Below are 24,482 nucleotides of genomic sequence, written 5' to 3' on the forward strand. Positions count from 1 at the left end.
ATGAAAACAAAATTGAATTTAAAAAAAAACAACTCAGAGCCAATTTCGGAAGTGCGTATCCCAATCTGGTCATAGGTGATTTCGGATTTGCACTTCCGAAATTACATGTGAACATCCATTTTTGGCAGTTTACCATTTCTTGCCCTAACTTATCCAAAATCCAATTTTTCCATCTAAAAACTATCATTGAACTACAATAACTTCAACCTATAGCATAATCCTAATTTATAACAACCCTAATAACATTTCGAAGCTAGAGTGAAAAGATGTGGAAACTTATAATTTCTTGAAGTTTTGAATACAACTTTAATGGAACTTTGAACCCTTATGAATGCTTGGATGAGAGTTGTAGAGCAGGAATGCTTTGAATAGAACTTGGTACAAATGGGTTTGAAGTGAAAATTTTGTATTGAAGAGAATGAAAACAGAAGGGGGTGGCTGTTTGCATTTTGTGAAAAATCCCAGAATATTTCGGATATGCATATCCGAAAATACTTTTTTTTTATAAAAAAAGGGTGATTTCGGAGATGCATATTCGAAGACACTTTTTCTTTATAAAAAAAGAGTGATTTCAGATATACATATCAAAATATAGGGATATTTTAGAGTTTTTACCGCGGGTTTGTTAGTATTTATACGAGTGCAATGAGAATTTCCCTACAAATTAATATTCCTTATGGTGAGGAAAGTTTAGAATATTGAAGTGATATTATGTCTGTTTGATATTTCTTAATGTTAGAAAAGTTAAAAGTATATTTTTTAAAATGAAGTGCATATATTCATATAATATTTTAACTAGAGGTGTACATGAGATGATTTGATTTGGGTTTAATTTAATTAAAACCATGACCTAACTCATATATTGTACATCCATTTGTATGAGACAAAATAACCAACCATTCGTGATACTATTGAATTGATTTGGGTAAAATTACTAATTTGTTGGTTTAATTGGACAGTGGGTTATCCGATATTTTTTCCTATTTTTTCTTCCATATTTATAATTATAAATGATGTGTTATATTTTTTCTCAATAAATAGTTTAACCTATTACCGTTATTTTTTTTAAATATCAAATTTCTAAATGTATGTTAAAATTCATCAAAAACATATTTGCAAAACCAAAGTAGTATTACAGAAATACTTATAATTGCATAAAATATTTGCAACTTACAAGAATTAGAACCAAAATAATTAAAGTGTGACATCCTAAATAAGTTAAAATGATTTCTTACAAAATAAAAGATGTTGAAGAAATTGTAATTGAAACAACCAAGATTAAAGACATCAAAGTCATCATTTATCAAATTACAAAAAAGAGTATCACTCAATAATCTATGGGTTTTGTGGGTTGGGTGAGGGTTTACCGATAACCCAATTATTTTGAATGAATTTTCATCTTTGAAAACCCTGTTCATCCAATAATCTGACTCAATCATTTTTTGTTGTTGTCAATTTTAGATGAATTTTACTGAGTTTATTGGGTTTATCCAACCCTTATACCTGCATATAATAAGATTTATAGACCAATTATACAAACATAATAAACACAACACTAGATATACTCTAAAACAAAATAACTCATACAAAAAAAACTATTGAGGACCTACCCCAAAGTCAAAACAAGACAATAATAAGAAGTCCCCACAAACAAAGCAACGTTCAAAACAAACACATAGGGTCTGTTTGGTAAAAATAGTGGTTGTTGATAAGCTAACTGATAGCTTATAGCTAATGGTTGATGACTGATAGCTTATAGTTTATGGCTGCTGGTTCAGACTGATAACTGATAAGCTAATCGAAGTGTTTGATAAAATTAGCGGTTTAAGTAACTTATAATAAATGTAAAATGACATAAAATATATTTAATACATAATTAATTAATTTGAAAAATAAATAAATTATAAAGGATAAAAATGAGTTAATGCTAAAATAATAAGGATAAAAAAGGAAGAAAAAAATGATAAACTATAAGATAAAAATAGCGTCTGGAAAATAAGCTATAAACTATTAAAATAAGCTCTAAGTTAGTGATGAAAAGACCGTTACCAAACAGGTCTAAATTATCATATGAGCTTATAAACTATAAGCTATAAGACATAAGCTCAAAATTATGCCTTACCAAACAGAGCCATAGTTAGATGCAAACAAAGACAACAATAATGTAACAAAAGAAAACTTGAAAACTTGCAATTACAGTGTACATCAATTGAGTAAATCCACAAAACCCAACCAAATCAAGCCAGAACCGATCCAAAAAAGGGTTGAGTTCGGTTATTGAGTAAACATCATCTTCAAAAGTAAGAAATCATTGAAAACAATTAAATTTCCATATTCAACCCACATATTGAATCACTAACTACTACTATTTTTTTTGTTAATGCCTCTTAATTAATTGATTCATTAACTAATGTTTATATTTAAATTTAAATTATTGGAGTTTAGTTGAAGATATTAATGTTGAATTCAATATTCTTTTTTGAATTAAAAGAATATTTATACTATGTTCTTGACTCTTTTTATAATTTGATGAGTGATGACTTAGACATGTTTAAAATTGATTGTTTCAATTTTAAACTCTTGAACTTTTTTTTGAGTCATGATTTTAACTTATTTAAAATGTTGCACTTTGGTTATTTTGATGCTTATTCAAGTATAATTTAAGTATTTTATATAATGATATGTAGTACTCTAATACAATTTTAATTTGCAAGTCATTTTATAATAAATGTTATAATATGTTTAAACATTTGGTGTTAAAAGAATGGCACTAATAAGTTAAACTATTTTTTAAAAAGAAGATGATTGGAGCATATTTCGCGAAAGAGAATATGACACATTATTCATAATTATTTAAAAAGTAAAAAATTAGGTAGTTTATTACCGAACTCAATTTAACCCACAAAATTATTATTTTATCCAACCGGCCCAATAATACCGTGAATGTTTATTTTACCTCATTCAAACCGATGAACTTTATATGATTTGAGTTTTAATTTTTGTCAAACTCAATCTAAACCGACCAATGTACACACGTACTTGTAATAAAAGACCGCAATCCAGGAATATCAAATAAAAACACCATACACCTATAATAGGAAGCATCATCACTTGGGATCTACCAGCCACTCAAAAAATGAATATGATGAACCATGGAACTTTCCTAGAAACCATTTTCCAAAAAGGGATTTGAATACAACCTAAAGATAACTTCATTTTGAGATTTCTAAAGATCTCATACCATTGCATGCTATACCAAAAGAAATCATTTACAAATTTGTTTATTTAGGTCTAGTGTGGTAAACACATCCAACAAGAAAAATTGGAAACATAGGAATATGTCAGCCCAGCCATCTAAGGATGCTAGAAAACCTTCACATTGCAAAAACATCTAGACAAGTAAGTGACTAACCAACTCTTCTGAACAACTACAAAAGACACTCTAATTCTTGAATATAAAACTAGGTTGGTAGGCTACCCAAAATATGTTTTCGCCAGCAAAAATAGCCTTCTCAAAGACGCCTCACACCAAAAGACTCCAATGCCACTATAAAATAAGCCAATTTCACCTAGAAAGTCTCGCTATCCTCAAGCATCCAAAAGAAGATGCCAGTGACTCTCAAAACATTCTTAGAATATGAATCCATATTTAGATTATCGAATAAGTATTTCTTCCGCATAAAAGACTCATAAGTTAGATAAGTTTTCAAACTCACACACCTCCCTACCAATACCCATCTCACAAAAAAAATCCGATTAATGAGAGACTAAAAAAGAACCTGCTGAAATGCATCATAAGAGACTTATACCCCACCCAGGCGGTGTGCCAAAATTTGTGGCTCTTTCATTTTCAACATGGCAACACCCTTAGAAAACTAATTTGAATAATAATGAGAAGACAACTAAAAGAGATGCATATATTCCCTCCATAAAAAGCCACCAACATAAGAATTAGAAGGACGATATCCTTTTAGAGAAAACATACAATTTCTCTCATGTCTAGCAATTAGAACATTACACCTCAAAGACAAGCCTTCTGTTTGAGACAAACATGGCTTTGAAAAGCCATTGTGGTTGCGGCTATTGCAATTGTTGCAATACATATTGCAGCGTGAATAATTTTAAGAGATATTTTAATTGTACATTTGAAAAATGCTCAACATTAAGAATTTTATTTATATTTAAAGAATATTGAGATTTATGGTTATAAACCTTTTATTTTTAATGAGAAGAAGTGTTGCAAATCAAAGGATTAGTTTAGAATTGGAAAACATTATTAGCTTTCAATTGGCAAGAAATAAACACATGAAGTAGTGTGTGAAGAGGTAAATTTGAAAAAAAGTCTCTTAAAAAACACATGATTTACATTGAGAAATAAACACATGATTTACATCTCAGGAAAGAAATCTCCCTACTGTAAGAGAATGACTATCTCTGCAAATATCACATTTTGAATGGTCTCGAAGATGATTTTTAAGATTTTTACAGTAGCTACAAGACTGCAAAATATGTATGGTAATCTCTGAAAAATAAGTATGATACTAAAGAAGCTGGGGAAAAGAAGCATGTTGTTAGTAGCTGCATGTATTATCTGATGGTAGATGAAAGGTCATTGGAGGATCAATGTCATGAACTTCAAAAGATTGCTCACGAGATCATCAATGAAGGTATGCTCCCTTGATGAACAATTTCAAATTGCTGTTATTATTGACTAACTTCCCCTTGGTTGGAAATATTTTAAAAATTTACTTTGCCACAAAACAAAAGAATTTTCAATTGAGAGTGTGATTACTCACCTCTGAATTAAAAAAGAATCTCAAATACAAGATCAGAAATATGAAGTCTTTGTTGTTTTAAACAACAAAAATAAATCTAACATGGTTTTGAAGCCATCTGACAAACCATTAAAGAATCAGAACCCCAATGTTGTGATCCGAATTAAGAATGGGAACTCTATAGGGCCCAAAATCGCTCCAATTTGTAGGCAACAACGTCCACCTCAAAGAAATGACACTTGAAATTTTCATGTTTCGATTGTAGAAAACCATGTCGTATGCCTAAGAATTGTAAGAGTAGGTCAAAACTTGGTGCTGCCCCTAATGCATAGGTTAACCTAACTAATGATCAATTTATCACTATGATCACTAAAATCAACATGGTTGGTGGATCTGATGGTCGATGGATAGACACTGACACTTCTCGTAATGCTTGTTATGATCGTGCAATATTTAAAACATACGCAAATGTTGATGATAAGAAGGTGATGTTGGGAGATGCTTACACCACTATGAGATATTGAAGAAAATACAATAAACTTGTCTTATTTTAGCACTTGGCGATGTTTCGCCTATGTCAGAATTCAAGATCCGAAGTGGGTTAAATTCGATAGTAGAGCCTTTGAATGTCTATTAATTAGGTATGTAGTAAACAATAAGGAATTTGAAATTGCTCCTTCACTCTATATAATGCAAATGTTAAATTGTCTATTAATAATTTTTTAAAATTTGTAATATGGTCCTCATATTTTATAAAAATTTCAAATTCATTTTCAAAAATTGCAAACAAGTCCTTAATAACTATTAAAATTTACAAAAATTGCAAATTGGTTCCTATTTTTCATTTTTTAAGTTTGGCCCAAAAGTTTTAAAATATATGAACATGATCCCAAAAATGTAACAGTGAATCATTTTAATATTTCATCCAAACCACTGAATCATTTTAATATTTCATCCAAACCACTGAATTTAAAAATGATTAAATTTCAATTGAATCATTTGAATTACTTAGAACTTTGACTTCCTTAAAATTTCTCAATTACCTCATCCAAACACACTCTAAGGCTCACAAATCTACTACTTAGAACTAAAACTGACTAAGAGAGCATTAAAAGAGAGGCTCCTAAGTGCTAAACTTACAAGATTAAAATTTTAATTCGATGAATGATATTTATGATATAACACCATAAAATACAGTGAAATTAGTTTAAAATTATTTTTAGTTAGAATTAAAACAATAAATATTTTTTTATTAAAAATGAAGGTTAGAAGGAATACACATATACAAACTTGACAAGTAACTTTGAAGATTAATTAACATGCATTTAATAAGTCATTTAGTACAAACAAAACATGACCAACATTTACAAATATTGTATCCACATTTAAAACAAAAACAAAATACAAATTTGCAAAGTTATTCTTTTCTATTCTTGCAACATCTCCTAAGAAATAACAAAAGTACCATAAACAAGTTACTTCCATTTAAAAAAAACATTCCTTAACATAGATTAAATAAATAAAAAACATTAAAAAATTGATACTTAAGACTCAATTACTTTTGACACTTTAGGCACATGAACAGGAAACTCATGAATCTCATCAATCCAAGGACTCTTTTCCTTAGCAGGATTAATAGTCTTCAAAGCTTTCCAAACAGCACTATTACACTTAAATCCAGAACCAAATGCAATTTGCCATGTTCTATCACCTTTTTTGATCCTCCCTTTAGCTTCTGTATAAGCCAATTCATACCATAAAGAACTACTTGAAGTGTTGCCAAATCTATAAAGTGTCATCCTTGATGGTTCCATATGCCAATCACTTAGGTCAAGATTTTTTTCAAGTTCATCCAAAACTGCTCTTCCTCCAGCATGAATACAGAAATGCTCAAAAGCTAGTTTAAAATCAGGAATGTAAGGTTTTATTTTCATCTTGAAGATTTTCCGCGCGACCAACGTCGCAAAAAATAAGAGTTGTTCGGACATGGGCAGGACTAGCGGTCCCAATGTTGTGATGTTTGTTTTGAGTGCTTCTCCGGCGACAGCCATTAGGTCTTTTGACAGTGCTACGCCGACTCTTTTTGTTTCGTCTTCTTCTTGAAAGACGCAACCGTAGGATTTGTCGTCAGCACCTTTGTGTGTTCGGACGGTGTGGACTAGTTGGTATTTCGCTCGGCGACGATCATAGGGTTTGTTGGAGAGGAGGACTGCTGCTCCTCCCATTCTGAAGAGACAGTTTGAAACTAACATTGATCTGTTGTTGCCGAAATACCAATTTAGTGTTATGTTCTCCATACTCACTACTAAGGCGTATGAGTTGGGATGTACCTATATAGTTGATTATCATATAGTTAGTAATTGAATTTTGATGTAAAGAAATCATATATGTGTAAAATTCAATCACTTGTCATGGACTAGGTTTCCCTGCCGTCGATATTCATGCATTCAAAATACTAGTGTGAGTTTAAAAAAATATAGAGATCTCTAGTTGATATTAAAAATTATAAAACAAAAATTAAATTACATATTTTATTGAATTTTTAGATCTTCATCAAATCGTCAAAAATAACTCAAATGCATGAATATATCCATTTTTTTGGCTAGAGTAGACGGATTCTCAATACACGAATCTGGTTTATCGACTTTTGCAAAAATATAAATATGCAAAAGTCAATAAAACCGGATCGCTTCATGGTCACTCTAAGAATCCGGTTTATCGACTTTTGCAAAAATATAAATATGCAAAAGTCTGTAAAGCCGGATTGCTTGATGGTCACTCTACTACTTAAAGATGTCAACATTGAAAACTGTACAAAACTATGGGATATTTGGCTTCATGCAAGTTGAGAGAGGGTATTAATTAGGTTGGCAGAGCCAACAAAAAACTGCCAACAACTTTACAACCTGTAGTGTGAATTGGATCACTTGTCCAATCAAACTTTTAAGTCGCATACAATAAAAGATGTTATAAAATTGACTTTTAGCCATTTAAGTGACATAAATAAACTATATCCACCAATGGAAGCTACCTTCAAATTCACATGCACGTACTACCAATTTAATCACATTTACTTATTTGCATAATCAAAATAAACTTAAACATATGATTCTTATAGTTTCCCTTCTAAAAACTTATATTTCTATCTCCAAATCCTAACATAAAGCTCATATTGATAGATTATTAGATGCTGTTATTAGGGTTTAAATTCTGATACTCGATGGTATAGGTGAGTTTTTAATAATTATCATTATTTCGTCTATGAAAAAAACTTATACTTTCTCCGATCCTAAATATAAGAAAAAATTTACTTTTTAAATTAGAGACAGACGTAAAAAGTGCAGACCTGTAGGAGCTGTTTGGCAAGATCGATAGAGATAAGTCCGGCGCTACAACCCATACCACCAAGATTATAACTTAAAACATTCCCTCTCAAGTTATAATGATTCACAATCATAGCAGACAAAGAAGGTGTTGGATTAAACAAACTACAATTCACAACCAAGATTCCAATATCCTTAGCCTTCACACCAGTTTTCTCAAGAACTTCATCAATAGCACCAAACATAACCTCTTCAGCTTCCTTCCTTGCTTCAGCCATACAAGGATTTGGCGGGACACTCAATATAGCCTTTGGCAAATATGTCTTTTGCCCTAAACCTGATCTCTCAAGTATCTTCTTTTGAAACAAGAGATTCTCTTCCGTAAACGCTTTCGTTAAATTCGATTTTTCGACGAAAACTTCCCGGGTGCAAGTTAAATCTTGTGGTGGTTTGTAACATGCAAAATCAACCAAGTATATGCCTCTTGGACGTGACATGAAATAAAGGGTTGCGAGAAATACTATCAAACTCGAACCTAGTGTCATTGAAACAAGGTTGAATTTGAGAGTTTCGTAGAGTTGGATTAAATCTTGGAGTGAGATAGTTGATAAATGAGCTGAAGTTACTCCTAGGAGAGGTATCAAAATTAAGTACATAGCATTGGAAATTAAATAGTGGTAACCAAGTTTCACATATTTAAGTTTCACGGATATTAAAAAGTTGGGAAGTTTTCTTCTTTCAAAAGAAAAGCTTCTAGAATAATTATTTTGTTGTTCTTCCATGATGAAGGGGAAAAAATGTTATTATAGGCTTATTTGGTTGGTTTTGATTAATAATATGGCAAAAAAAGAAGGAATAAAGTGTGTGTGGATTATGAAAATGGGAAAAGTTTAAGGTAAAGAAGTGGAGATTGGATAAGATGATGAGAATAGAGAGAAGAGAAGAAAAAGATCATTGAGTTGTGAAAAAATTGGAAGATGAGAAAAGTGATTTTAAAGGGTGAAAGTTGGAGGAGAGAGGTTAGTTGATACAACTACCCCCATCCATCATTTAATTCATAACGTTGTCATATTAATTCAATTTTTTGGCCAACCCGAAAACAGTGAGTTTTGTTAAATATTATGGTGTGATATATATATATATATATATATATATATATATATATATATATATATATATATATATATATATATATATATATATATATGGGTCATGCTAACATGTGCCCTAAGGACACATGTTAAGGATACTATAATTAGAAAAAGTTAAATATAATTAAATGCAATAAAGTCATATTTAAAGTTTCGATACATTGAATGCACGCGTTCCAAGAAAATATTTTTATAAATATCTCATTAACTTGTGCCCTTGGGGCACATGTTAGCTTTTCCCTATATATATATATTGGATCGACTCTAGTATGGTCGAAGGGTAGCTTCTTGGTTCGATAGTTCGACAGAGTTAAGCATGAAGTCGAAAGTTGTTCACATGCTGGTGTCGAAGTGTGCATGTTGTAGTCGAAGATGGGTTTAGCATGCAGGTGTCGAAGATGGTAGAGTTATTAGCATGTTAAATTAAGTTGTAGTGTTTAAACCCTAATTTGTTAAGTTAGCTTGTTTATTAAGTTAACTTGTGTAATGAGCCTTGTGGAAAAAGCCCATTAGTTAGTATGTTAAGTTTTATTATAAATAGCATACTAGTCTCTCATCATTGCATGCTGCAAATCCTTATTTAGGGTGAGAGAGGTTATTTGTTATTCTTGTAAACTTGTAATCTTATTTTTCAAAGAGAAAGTAAAAGAATAGCAGTTATAACCAATTCTTGTGTTCTTCTTCTTCCTTGTTCTTTATTCATCCCTTGTATTATACTTTGTTTTTGGCATTTAATTCACAACAAATTGGTGCAGTGAGCGTGGAGAAGATGCCGTCAACAAAGTATGAGATTGAAAAGTTCACCAGAGTGAATGATTTTGGTCTGTGGCGCTTGAAGATGAAAGCCCTACTGGTACATCAGGGTTGTTTGGAAGCGTTGAAGGTAGAGGCAGCCACGAATGCTGCATTAAAGGCAGCGGAGAAGACGATTATGATCGAGAAAGCACACAGTGCTATTTTGTTGAGCCTTAGTGATAAGGTTCTCATACAAGTATCAAAAGAGGCGACGACATCAGGGTTATGGACAAAACTTGAAAGTTCGTATATGACCAAATCACTGGTAAATCGACTCTACCTGAAGCAAGCTTTGTATCCGTTCAAGATGATTGAAGACAAAGTGTTAGCTGAGCAGTTGGATATGTTCAACAAGCTGATTCTTGATCTTGAAAATATTGATGTGAAGATCGATGATGAAGATCAAGCGCTGTTACTATTGTGCGCTTTTCCTCGATCACATGCTCACTTCAAAGAAACTCTCCTATATGGAAGAGAGTCTTTGTCCTTTGAAGAAGTTCAATCAACCCTGTATTCAAAGGACTTGAACGAACGAAAGGAGCATAAACCTTCGACTGTTGGTGAAGGTTTGGCCGTTAAAGGAAAATTCTTGCGAAAGGATGGTAAGTTCGACAAGAAGAAAGGCAAAATCCAACAGAAGTCTTATAGTGGCGAAGCATCTGGTATTCAATGCTATCATTGTAAGAAGGAGGGTCACACACGAAAGGTGTGCCCTGAACGCCTGAAAGATCATGGAGGTAAGGATAATGGAAACGCATCCATTGTTCAAGATGATTTCGAATCATCTGATGTCCTTGTGGTTTCGAGAAGTGACTCTAGGAAGGAGTGGATTATGGAATCAGGTTGCACTTGGCACATGACTCCAAACAAAGACTTGTTCGAGGAATTATGTGATCAAGATGGTGGATCAGTACTGCTGGGAAACAACAAAGCTTGCAAGATTGCATGTGTTGGATCTATGAGATTCAAGCTCCATGGTGAGTCAATAAGGTTGTTGACTGAAGTCATGTATGTTCCTGATTTGAAGAGAAATTTGCTTTCTCTTAGTGAATTCGACAAGAAAAGATATGTATTTAAAGGAGAGAAAAGTATCCTAAGAGTCATGAAGGGGTCGAAGAAAGTCTTAAGAGGCGTGAAGAAACAAGACTTGTATACCCTTGAGGCTGAAGTTGTAAGTGGTTCGACAAATGTTGCATCCACGAAACCTTTGTCGAAGACAGAAATCTGGCACATGAGATTGGGCCATGTCAATGAAAGGGGTCTGGTTGAATTAGGGAAACAAAACCTGCTTGGTGGAGACAAAGTCGAAAAGCTGAAGTTTTGTAAACCCTGTGTATTTGGAAAATCTTGTAGAGTAAAGTTCAACAAAGGCAGACAAAGAACACATGGATCCCTTGATTACATCCATGCTGATCTTTGGGGGCTTGCAAGGTGTCCATCACATTCCGGAGCAAGGTACTTTCTATCAATAGTTGATGATTATTCCAGAAAGTTATGGGTATTCATCCAGAAGACTAAGGATGAAACGTTTGAGAATTTCAAAAGTTGGAAGACTCTGGTCAAAAATCAGACTGGTAGGAAGGTCAAGAGGTTGAGAACCGACAATGACCTTGAATTTTGTAATGAAGTGTTCGACAGCTTTTGTCCTGACTCTAGTATTGCAAGATACGGAACTACTACAGGTACTCCACAGCAAAATGGTTTGGCTAAAAGGTTTAATCGAACTGTTTTGGAGAGAGTCAGATGCATGTTGACTAGTGCTGGGTTAAAGAAGGTGTACTGGGCTGAGGCTGTTTCGACAGCAACATATCTGATAAACAGATGTCCTTCGACATCGTTAGATATGAAGACACCTGAAGAAGTTTGGTTGGGACATCCACCAAATCTCGACAAACTGAGAGTATTTGGCTGCGTAGCCTATGCTCACATTAGGCAAGACAAGATCGAACCTAGAGCTCCGAAATGCATGTTCATGGGATACCCTGAAGGAGTCAAAACTTATAGGCTATGGTGCCTAGAGCCAGGTCATAGAAGGTGTATCACCAGTCGAGATGTAGTTTTCAATGAAGCTCAAATGGCTTTTAGGAAAACTGATGATGTTGGTCGAAGTGCAGAAATATCAAACGACGAGCTGGAACAGGTAGAGATTCCTGTTCAGGTAGAGCATGTTGATGCTAAATTGCATATCCCCGATGAAGTCAAAGAAGAAGAAGATGCTGAGGAAATTGAGGAAACTGTCGATGACTACCTATTGTCAAGAGATAGGTCGAAAAGAGTCATCAAGACACCTCAGAGACTTGGGTTTGCAGATCTTATAGCTTATGCACTAATCTCTGCTAGTGAGGTTCTTGATGATGAACCTAGAGATTATAATGAAGTTATGAGGAGTCGAAATAAGACTTAATGGTTGAAGGCCATGGATGATGAGATGAAACCTCTTCATGATAATCATACTTGCGAACTGATCAAGAAACCTGCTGGAGCAAGGTTAGTCAGCTGTAAATGGATTTTCAAAGTTAAAGCAGTAATCAAAGGATATGTCGACTTTGACTATGCAGGTTGTATGGATTCCAGAAAATCTATTTATGGATATGTATTCACTATGTTTGGCACAACAATTAGTTGGAAAGCAACACTTCAGAAGTTGGTTGCTCTTTCAACCACTGAAGCCTAGTATATTGCCTTAACTGAAGCTGTGAAATAAGCATTGCGGCTTGAAGGTTTTGCAAAGGAGTTGAAACTTTAAGGTCGAGGTATCACTGTTAAATGTGATAGTCAAAGTGTAATACACCTGTCGAAGAATTCAGCCTATCATGAGCGAACTAAGCACATTGATGTGAGGCTACATTTCGTCAGAGAAGTAATCATACGTGGAGAAGTCCAAGTGCTGAAGGTTTCGACTGAGGACAATGCTGCTAATATGATCACCAAGACATTGCCGAGTTGCAAGTTTTTCCACTGTATGCAGTTGATAAAGCTGCATGAAGAAAGCTAGTTTGTTCCCTTGATGTTGTAGAGTTAGATCCAAGGTGGAGATTTGTGAGATATTGGATCGAACTCTAGTATGGTCAAAGGGTAGCTTCTTGGTTCGATAGTTCGACAGGGTTAAGCATAAAGTCGAAGGTTGTTCACAAGCTGGTGTTGAAGTGTGCATGTTGTAGTCGAAGATGGGTTTAGCATGCAAGTGTCGAAGATGCTAGAGTTATTAGCATGTTAAATTAGGTTTTAGTGTTTAAACCCTAATTTGTTAAGTTAGCTTGTTTATTAAGTTAGCTTGTTTATTAAGTTAGCTTGTGTAATGGGCCTTGTGGAAAAAGCCCATTAGTTAGTATGTTAGGTTTTATAATAAATAGCATACTAGTCTCTCATCATTGCATGGTGCAAATCCTGATTTAGGGTGAGAGATGTTATTTGTTATTCTTGTAAACTTGTAATCTTGTTTTTCAAGGAGAAAGTAAAAGAATAGCAGTTATAACCAATTCTTGTGTTCTTCTTCCTTGTTCTTTATTCTTCCCTTGTATTATACTTTGTTTTTGGTATTGAATTCACAACAAATTGGTGCGGTGAACATGGAGAAGATACCGTCAACAAAGTATGAGATTGAAAAGTTCATCGGAATGAATAATTTCGAAAATAAACGTGCATAGCTTAAACAAGACACGACAGAAATAAAAATGATAGTCAATTTCACCACATCCATATAAAGGTGTTATCACTATGTGGCCCCAAAATTGGAACCAACAACATTCATATTTTGCTGATGGATTTTATATGAAAATAGCTTCACAATAAAAAAGAAGACTTAGTGTGTTTAGATTGACGATAAACAAAATTAATTTTATCAAAATTGAATTTGACATAATTAATTTTATAAAATTAAATTTAGCATAATTAATTTATTTAAATGTATTTATTTAAAAATCAAATCAATCCAAATGATTTTTTTTCTTATTCTTTTTGTTTTTTTTATAATTAATTTAGCATAATTAATTTATTTATTTTCTTATTCTCAAAAAAAAATTTAAAAAGTTATATCTTTTAATTTAAATTTAATATTTAGGTAAAATTTGACCATGATAAATCAGAGTCGGTCATGAGATAATTTGGCCAAAAGATATTTCGATTAAGATTTGAATTTGGGTTCATTAACTACTAGAGCTTAATTAATTAAAATATGAAGTTTATTTTTTGGTTTTATTTACTTTTATAGCATTAAGAAATTATATTTGCCCATGTTAAGTTATCTCTTTTGTTTTATAGTTGTTGTTGATGCATCATTTTCCAAATTTGTAGAAAGAAAACAAACACAGTGATAATCGATAGATAGATTGCCCAGATCAACTTTTTTAGAGTCAACTGTGAGTTTAATTTGTTGACTCCGTCAACAAGTTGGTGCTCCGAGTGAACAACCGCCACGAAAGGGCCAGGTCAACTTGATTCATTATACTATTACTATTTTAAACACGTCAAGAAATTATATCTTCTGCCCTTAATTTTTAAGTGCCAACTCAACCTATTTTGCAACCCCTATTCATGGCAATGCCATAGTTGAGTTATGAATGTAACTCACTTCTACGGACAACTTCTTGGTATGTATCCAATAAGCTGAATAGTCATTAGGATCTTAAATGCTTAACCTTCTCACCAAACACCTACCTTTGGTTTGGTCCATAGTCGACCACTATATTATGCAGCGTGTCACCCTCTCCTTTCACATTGCTTTATTTTAATAGAATTCTCGAAACATTTATTTAATAGGTGGTCATTTACCACTTTTAGTAAATAAAAGTTGATTTATAATTTAAAAATTAGAATTGTCCAGCATGTAGATGACTCACTCTTTTGATTTATGACAGGTAGATTAAGGCATTTAAAGATTTGGAAATGTCTGCTCTTACTAGGGTGAGTCATTTGTAATCAAGCAGAATGATTGTAAGTTTAAGAGTGCGCCTAAGAGGGGGGGTGAATTAGGTTTTCAAAGATTTATCCGGTTTTTAGAATACTTGTACTTATTTTTCTGGTTAAGTGTTTGAAGATTTTGGAATGGTTCTTTTCTTTTCTTGGTAATAGTGATGAAAGCGGTAAAATGCGGAAAAGTAAAGAACACAATGATGTATACTGGTTCCCCTCACAATCCGAGAGTACTCCAGTCCCCTTTCAACACGAAAGAGATTTCACTATTGTTAGATATTTGTACAAGCCTAATCCCAAGACTTATCCTACAATCTTCTAACACCCAAACCACCAAGAACAATCCTCTTAGATTTATCAAGTTGAAATGAGAACAATCCTCTCACATTCAACTTCTTGTTTCCAACAATCCTGAAAACAAGGAATACACTTCACACAATCTTAATTCCAACAATCCTGGAAAAATAAGATGTGATACAAACAATAATTTTTGAATAAATAAATTTGTAGTATATAAATCCTATGAAGGACTTCTTCTCTTTCAAATATGAAACTCAAGAACAATATACCCTCTTAAGTGCTCAAGATACTTTATGAATATAATATGAAAAATATGAATCAAAAGTATCACTTGATGAAATTTCTATTTGGTAAAAATATGCAGAGAGTTTTTATTTAATTGATTGAAAGAGGTTTTTAAAAAATAAATTTGAAAATACAATATATAATGCTGAGAAAACTCTACGTGAAACTTAACAACTGTTGGAAAACATTTGCTGAAGAAAAAATGTGCCTTTTGGTGAAGTTGTGTTACGAAACGGTATGTTCCTAAAATGAACATGTTTCAGTGTTTTTTTAAAAAAAGAATGGCAACAGTCTATTAAAAAAAAACGTCAATTCATTTACACAAAAAGAACATATTTATTTTGAAAACTGAGTCATGGGAAATTGATTGAGGCTACATGCAATCAATTGTTTTTTTTTTTTTTAAGCAAAAACGTTTTCTTAATTAACAGATCCAAAAGCCAATCTATTGTTCTTCAAAACCAATCAATTGTTTTAACCATATTTTTTAGATACACAAACAGTAACTTAAAATATTATATTGTCTTAACCATGCAATATATTGTCTCATAATGTACATGATTGACATAGTAAAAAAAATATAAAAGATATATTTTTTAAGTGTAATAAAAATTTGTAGTAACACATTTCTCCAACAAAGTTCAAAAGAGAAATATGAAAACTATTTTACTAAATTTTAACATGCAAGATGAAATTATTTTGAGCACTAAGATTGTATATGACAAGAATTTCATATACCTTAAAGGTTTGAAGCTTGAACAAAGCCATGCATCTTTTTCCATCTTTTTGATATATGTACATGATCTTGAGAGATTTAAAGTTGTCTTCATCAAAACAAAATGTTGTAGAGGCTTGCCTTCACATTCTCCCCCTTTTTGATGATGACAACCTTTGAAATATGAAGTGTAATGTTCTTATGTGAATGCTCCCCCTAAATTTGATAACTCCCCCTTGATCAAAGCTCTCCCTTGATTTATAGAGAATTTTACTTCTTTGTGGCTGCAAATGTTAGAGACAAGCAAGCATACATATACACACAAATATATTCTCCCCCTTTGTCATTATCAAAAAGGATGGGAAAAAGATAAATTATTGAAAATAAAATATGAACACAATTAATTCTTTACCTATGAGTTTTACCTCATGAGTGACTTCATCAAACATTCATCTTTGGTGAATATTATTTTGAAGCTTTTGTCACAAAGTTGACTTTTGCTTAGAAGATTTTGATTTAGTCTTTCAACATAAAGTACATCTTCAATTGATATGAAAATTAGTGCTCCAACTTTGTCAATGCCAAGAATTCTTCCTTTAAGGTATTCTCCATATGTGAAATCACCCTTGGACATTATAACTAGATTTGAAAGTTAGTTTAAGTCTTCCATCAAATGCTTAGAACCACCACTTGTCAAAAACACCATAGATTTTAAGTGGTCCTCAAGCAAACCTACAAAACAAATTAAGTTTGATTTGGTACCCAATGTGCTTTGGGTCCATTATAGTTAGTTCCTTTCTTAACCCACACATAATGACCACTTGCCACACTGAAATTTCTTATATAGCAAGCATTAGGTGTATGACCAACAATACCACAATAAAAACAAGTAGGAACAAAATTACTTTTATATCTAGGAACATATGGTTTCTTTTTAGGAAACCTTTTAGGATGATGATGAAACTTTTGTGCTTTATCCAATTTGTTGAATTGTTCACTTGCCTTCACAAAGATAGTTTTACTAGTACTTGGTTTGTTAGACTTTGCATATCCAAGACCACTTTTATCATTAGGGAATCTTTGTTGCCTAAGGACACCTTCCAACCCAATTTGTCCTTTTTCATACCTTTCAAGGACTCTCTTTAATTGAACAATTTGAAAAGAAAGTGATTCACAATTCTTGCATGCAACACTATCTTCTTGAACACTAATCATTTTTTCTTTGTCATCTTTTTGTTCTTCTTCAATTATCTTAACTTTCTCTTCTAAAGATGATATTATTTTCTTTTGAGATGAGATAGTTTTATAGAGAATTTTGCACTCATTTAACAATTCATTTATAGCATCTTGAACATCTTTATCAAAAAGAGAAAATTCATTACTAACCTCATTGTCTTCATCATCGGAGTGGTGGGTTGCTACCAACGCAAGATTCACATGTTCTTCATCTGAAGATGAACTTATTTCATTGTCATCCCATGCTACATATGCTTTCTTTGATTTTTTATCCTTATTTTTCTTGAAGTATTTGTTCTTCTTTTCAAGTTTAGGGCATTCACTTTTGACATGTCCTCTTTCTCCACATTCAAAGCATTTAATCTTCCTTGTTGGTGCTTCCTCTTTAATGATCTCCTTTTTCCTTTCTTTTCTTAGAAATTTTTCAAACTTTTTGATAAACTCATTATCTTCTTCACTAGTGGATTCATCCTCTTGATTGCTATCATGATGCTTGACTCTTGTCTTCAAGGCAATATCTTTTGAATCTTTTATTTGAATTTCATGCGTTTCAAGTCTTCCGAGTTCTGTTTCATATTCTTGAAGTTTACCGAACAAGGTTGCAGAAGTCATCTTTGATAGATTCTTTTTCTCGGATATCGCCGTTACTTTCGGTTGCCATTCTCTTGTTAAAGATCTAAGCACCTTTAGATTTAGTTCTTCGGTAGGGAGAGTCTTACCGAGTGCCTTCAAGTGATTTGTCAAATGAACGAATCATTTTTGCAATTCGAGAATAGTTTCTCTGGGCTTCATTCTAAACAATTCGTATTCTTGGCTTAGGGTATTCAATCTTGATCTTTTAACTTCGGTGGTACCTTCGTGAGTTTCTACAAGAGTATCCCATATTTCTTTTGCTGTTGTACATGCCGATACTCGGAAAAATTCATCCATACTAAGAGCACCATGAAGAAGAGTGACCGCCTTTTTGCCAGCAAGAACTTTCTTTCTATCATCATCGTTCCATGAAACTTTAAGCTTTGTTGATTCAACACCATCGACAATAGTTGTAGGAACAAAAGGACCATTTTGGATTGCTTCCCATACTTCTTCTCCTTGTGCTTCTAAGTGAGCCTTCATTTGGATTTTCCAAAAGTCAAAATATTCACCACAAAACAATGGAGGCTTGTTGTTAGAACCACCATCTTTGAAAACTGGATTCTGATTTGCGGAAGCCATTCTGGATCTTTAGGAACAAGTTACCTATAACTTGCTCTGATGCCAAATGTAAGTTTAAGAGTGCGCCTAAGAGGGGGGGTGAATTAGGTTTTCAAAGATTTATCCGGTTTTTAGAATACTTGTACTTATTTTTCTGGTTAAGTGTTTGAAGATTTTGGAATGGTTCTTTTCTTTTCTTGGTAATAGTGATGAAAGCGGTAAAATGCGGAAAAGTAAAGAACACAATGATGTATACTGGTTCCCCTCACAATCCGAGAGTACTCCAGTCCCCTTTCAACACGAAAGAGATTTCACTATTGTTAGATATTTGTACAAGCCTAATCCCAAGACTTATCCTACAATCTTCTAACACCCAAACCACCAAGAACAATTCTCTTGGATTTATCAAGTTGAAATGAGAACAATCCTCTCACATTCAACTTCTTGTTTCCAACAATCCTGAAAACAAGGAATACACTTCACACAATCTTAATTCCAACAATCCTGGAAAAATAAGATGTGATACAAACAATAATTTTTGAATAAATAAATTTGTAGTATATAAATCCTATGAAGGACTTCTTCTCTTTCAAATATGAAACTCAAGAACAATATACCCTCTTAAGTGCTCAAGATACTTTATGAATATAATATGAAAAATATGAATCAAAAGTATCACTTGATGAAATTTCTATTTGGTAAAAATATGCAGAGAGTTTTTATTTAATTGATTGAAAGAGGTTTTTAAAAAATAAATTTGAAAATACAATATATAATGCTGAGAAAACTCTACGTGAAACTTAACAACTGTTGGAAAACATTTGCTGAAGAAAAAATGTGCCTTTTGGTGAAGTTGTGTTACGAAACGGTATGTTCCTAAAATGAACATGTTTCAGTGTTTTTTTAAAAAAAGAATGGCAACAGTCTATTAAAAAAAAACGTCAATTCATTTACACAAAAAGAACATATTTATTTTGAAAACTGAGTCATGGGAAATTGATTGAGGCTACATGCAATCAATTGTTTTTTTTTTTTTTAAGCAAAAACGTTTTCTTAATTAACAGATCCAAAAGCCAATCTATTGTTCTTCAAAACCAATCAATTGTTTTAACCATATTTTTTAGATACACAAACAGTAACTTAAAATATTATATTGTCTTAACCATGCAATATATTGTCTCATAATGTACATGATTGACATAGTAAAAAAAATATAAAAGATATATTTTTTAAGTGTAATAAAAATTTGTAGTAACACATTTCTCCAACAAAGTTCAAAAGAGAAATATGAAAACTATTTTACTAAATTTTAACATGCAAGATGAAATTATTTTGAGCACTAAGATTGTATATGACAAGAATTTCATATACCTTAAAGGTTTGAAGCTTGAACAAAGCCATGCATCTTTTTCCATCTTTTTGATATATGTACATGATCTTGAGAGATTTAAAGTTGTCTTCATCAAAACAAAATGTTGTAGAGGCTTGCCTTCACAATGATGTGGTTCAAAGTCTTTCAAGTAAGAGGTCTATAAAGGGAAATAGTTTAAGAAAAAAAATATAATAGTCTACAGTATCTCAAGTATGATTGTAAGAGCGATGATAGATGTAGATTGGGGCATAGACGTGACAATCATAGTCCCTTAGATCCGTGACATTTAAGAGAGAAGACATGACAATATGTAATTCCCCCACAAAAAAGGTCTCTAAGGGCGAAGACATGATAGTCCATAGTCCCTTAAGCACGTGACATTTAAGGGCAAAGACATGATAGTCCATAGATCCCCAGACACGAGACCTGTAAGGGTGAAGTGGTTGAGGTCGAAGAAATGATAGTCCATAGTTCCTCAAGCATGTGGCGTTCAAACTTCAAAGGAGAAGGTATGACAATCCCTAGACGCTTAAGCACTGGGTGTGTAAAGGCAAAGTGGTTCGGGGAGAAGTTATTATAGTCCATGGTCCCTTAAGCATGATGTATGTAAGAGGAAGTGGTTGAGGGTGAAGACATGATAATCCATAGTCCCTCATACATGAAACTTATAAAGAAGAAATGGTTGAGGGAGAATACATGACAATCCATGATCCCTTACGCACGTGCCTTACAAGGGCGGAGTGGTTGAGGGAGAAAGGTTAAAGGTTATGTAACGATGATATGTCACATATGAATTTAAGATTGAATTTGATTGTGGTCATCTAAATAAACCATGCGGTTGATTTCCTTATCAATGAACCTAATAAGAAGACTAAGTGTATCATTAACGATGGAAATGATTAAAAATTTCTTGTGAAGGACCACTTAATATGGCCCATCCACCGACTTGCATGCTTATGAGATAATCTATTCATACTCAATCACATCAATGATGGCTTCCCTCGTGGTGACAAAGTATTAATGGATCCCTACCACAAGTATTGTCTTCATGTACTATTTTGTATCTTTTCACTTTCCCGTTTAGAATATGGTATTCCATAGTGGTAATGTAGTTAAGCCTAATACACTCGAGGGGAAGTGGGAGTTATGGCACCATTATTGTGAGATTTTGAGGCTAGTGGATAGGGGAGTGATTTCAAGATTCGTTGAAATGATGATGTTTAGGAGTTACAATAGTAGTTATAGTAGCTCCGATAGCAAAAAGATTAACAATATTGACATTATTTTGGTCTCTTATTACCCTAGATTGGTGGGACTTTTGATGGAAGCATCAGTTATAAGTTTGGATGTTTTTTGAAACAAAATGGAGTGCATTGACTTTTTTTAATAGTGAAGCAAGGGTAAAGGCCTTTTGTCGAGATTTGTATATTCTTCCACCATGAGTAAAGATGATGTTTTACTATAGTCTTGCATGGAAGACGATAGTTCATGCATGAGGCATCCTCAAGGGGTTGAAGATGAGTATTTCTAAGTTTACTGGTGTTATAACCGATTTGGGGGTCAAAATCTCTTTCATCGTCTTTGAGGCCAATGTGTTGAAGACGATCAATATTGTCCCCTTGCAACGGAATCCCAAAAGAGAGACCTTCATTAAGGGTTTATAGATCCTTTATGTAGCCCTTGAGATCACGCCTACTATGGGAATTTTATTTTCATTATATGGGACAAAAAGGATAGATAATGGGATCAGGGTTTCTCTAAAGCACCCTTTCTAGTAAGAGGCTTCTCACTCCCTGCTCGTTAAATTATATGAGTTTAAAGGATAAGTAAGGCTCGTCACTCAAAAAAGAAATATCTCTAATTTTCTGACTTTTATTATTCCAAAAAAAGAAGAAGTTTGTGGTCGAGAGCATGTCATTTTGGCTATGCATGTCTCTGTTGTGAGATCCCTGCATGCGTACACATAGACTTTTCTTAGGGATAATAAACATGAGTAGGGGAAATTTTGTATCTACTTGAAGACAGGATCCTCCATAGACTTGGAGAAGGGAGTTCCTTTGGACTATGGTGTGGCGATCTCTTCCTTCTAGGATAAGGCCTTGACAATTTCAAGTTCATACATGAACACCATGATGTATTGATTGGCATGGAGAGTGATACGAAAATATGTTCGAGTCAGCTCTTTTAAATAATGGGAACTTGTATGCTCTTGAGCACCCTTATGAGGAGACCTATGTTTGAAATGTATGATGACTTGGCTGAGAAGAATGCTGAAAAGTGGAAGGCCAATCCGAGTGAGACGAAGGAGATTTTTAGATATTAATTTTTACAACTGATTTTTCAATTGAAAACCAATTTCATACATAAAAAATCTAGTTTTAAAAATGGATTTTATACAAAAAAATATTTTTTCTTAGTCGCGAAAAAATGGATTATAAATTTGTACTAATACACATAGTGAAGCACACATTAAAATTACTTTTATACCAATGACATTAATATTGAAATTAATGTCTATTTTCTTAAAATATAATTCTATATTTCTTTCTTACTAACAAACATGTTTTGGACCGGCCAAAGGCCCAAAATGATTAAGACTCAAGCCAACTCAAATCCACTCCACATGACACGAGATATAAAAGTCAGGTTACACGAAATATAAGGTATAATTTTTGATCTTCACTTTTTACTACACTCATCTTGAATCTTGAATTGACTAAGGCGTTGGAGTGCTAACTTTGCAGGTCTATCTCGCACCATCGTATCGGAGATCAACACTACCTATACGAGAACACAACAGTGGCGTTTTCTATGAAAAATGAATTCTGATTCTCGTGAAATTTCACTACTAGATCAATCTCGATCTTAAATTCGAATTAGGAGTGGTAGCGGTAGCTGCATTAGTTATGTTAAAGAGATCCTGCTCATCCTCTGATTCAATCGTTCACCAGTTGTCAGCGATTGATGAATTCCACGGTACTGCGACATCTAGCACATTTCCTTCCCCAGATTACCTTCTACTTATGACGAATACCGGTTTTTTGTGGAGCAGAGATCGATTGGAGTTAGGATTTCTAGAGTGCAAAAAGATCAATGGAATTCCAAACTCTAATTAGCCTCTGGTTCTCGCAGTCACCATCGCTAATAGAAGCTTGACAAGATTCCTCATGGATGATGGAATCTCTTGCATTGTTCTCTACACTGACACATTGGAACTGATAAGACTCTGGCAAACAAACCAGAATCCGTATAGCAGGGGAGATCTGTTGGTCTTCAACGATTTGACAACTCAACCTCAAGGAACAAAGATCTGACACTCACGATTGAAAAAGAGTGCACAAAAGAAAGGTAATCCTTAACTTCATTATAATCTTGTGCAAAAGTGCCTTTAGAGGTATCCTGAGGAGATCATTCTTAGCGAAGTTAGACACAAAGACGTCATTGGCCCACTTGAAAGTAAACCTATCATTATATAGAAGGAAAGTCTACCATAATTAGCGCCGACGTGGAGGAACCTAAATGGATCAAAGAGCTCATCCATAAGAGAATTCTCACGTCAATGACAAGAGAAGTCCATGGTATTAGGTGCCCAACATTGACCCATGCATGGCATACCATCAGTTGAATGTAAACTCCATCGCTCGCTACGTCTCTCAGAAGTGGACGAGATAGTTCTTAAAAAAGCTGAAGCCACCGCGAGCATAGTGAAAAGCCTAATGTATGCCAAACTTATTTCTGATGCAAAATGTACATAATGGCTCTCCAACATCGTTCTAGTCAAGAAGGCATTGGGGAAATGGATAATGTGTGTTGATTATACAGATCTTGATAGAGCTTGCTTGAAAGATTTTTACCCTCTCTCGAACATCGACAAACTCGTAGGTAATTCAACTAGATACCAATTACTATCCTTCATGGATGCTTACTTTGGGTAAAATTAGATACCTATGTTTGGACCCGACCGAATAAAGACAACATTCATGACCGAGTATGCCAACTACTAGTACACCGTCATGCCCTTTGGGTTAAAGAATGATTATGCAACATGTTAGAGGATGATGAACAAGATATATTAAGAGGAGATAGAAGAGGCACTAGAGGTGTACATGGACTACATAATTGTGCAATTTAGCCCAGGAGAGCTTCATGCTCAGCACCTCCAACAAATGTTCAAGAGGTTCCAACAGTATAACATGAGACTCAACCCAAAAAAGTGCACTTTCGGGGTAAGAGTCGACAAGTTTCTGGACTTCTATTTGACTGAGCGAGGAATCAAATTGAACCCCAAAAAGTATGAACCAGTGGTCCGAATGAATTCAGCGATGTCAAAAAATGTGTTCTTGAAATTCAATGATATGTTGACATCCTTGAACAGATTCATTTCAAAATCTGTCCAACATGCTTTGCGTTTCTACAAATTGTTGA

The 24,482-nt window shown here is 33.5% G+C and overlaps 1 protein-coding gene across 1 annotated transcript; it reads right to left on the reverse strand.

Annotated features, from left to right (window-relative positions):
• Positions 1 to 6,140: 6,140 nt before the first annotated feature.
• Positions 6,141 to 9,053, reverse strand: LOC131631419 (3-ketoacyl-CoA synthase 11-like). The gene is made up of 2 exons (XM_058902213.1): positions 8,122 to 9,053; positions 6,141 to 7,105 (listed from the first exon to the last, which is right to left on the reverse strand). The coding sequence occupies exons 1-2, from the start codon at positions 8,878 to 8,880 to the stop codon at positions 6,320 to 6,322; spliced, it is 1,545 nt and encodes a 514-aa protein (XP_058758196.1). The 5' UTR covers positions 8,881 to 9,053; the 3' UTR covers positions 6,141 to 6,319.
• Positions 9,054 to 24,482: the final 15,429 nt, after the last annotated feature.

Source organism: Vicia villosa, unplaced genomic scaffold, assembly GCF_029867415.1.
Source record: "Vicia villosa cultivar HV-30 ecotype Madison, WI unplaced genomic scaffold, Vvil1.0 ctg.000822F_1_1, whole genome shotgun sequence".
Classification (NCBI taxonomy): Eukaryota; Viridiplantae; Streptophyta; class Magnoliopsida; order Fabales; family Fabaceae; genus Vicia; species Vicia villosa.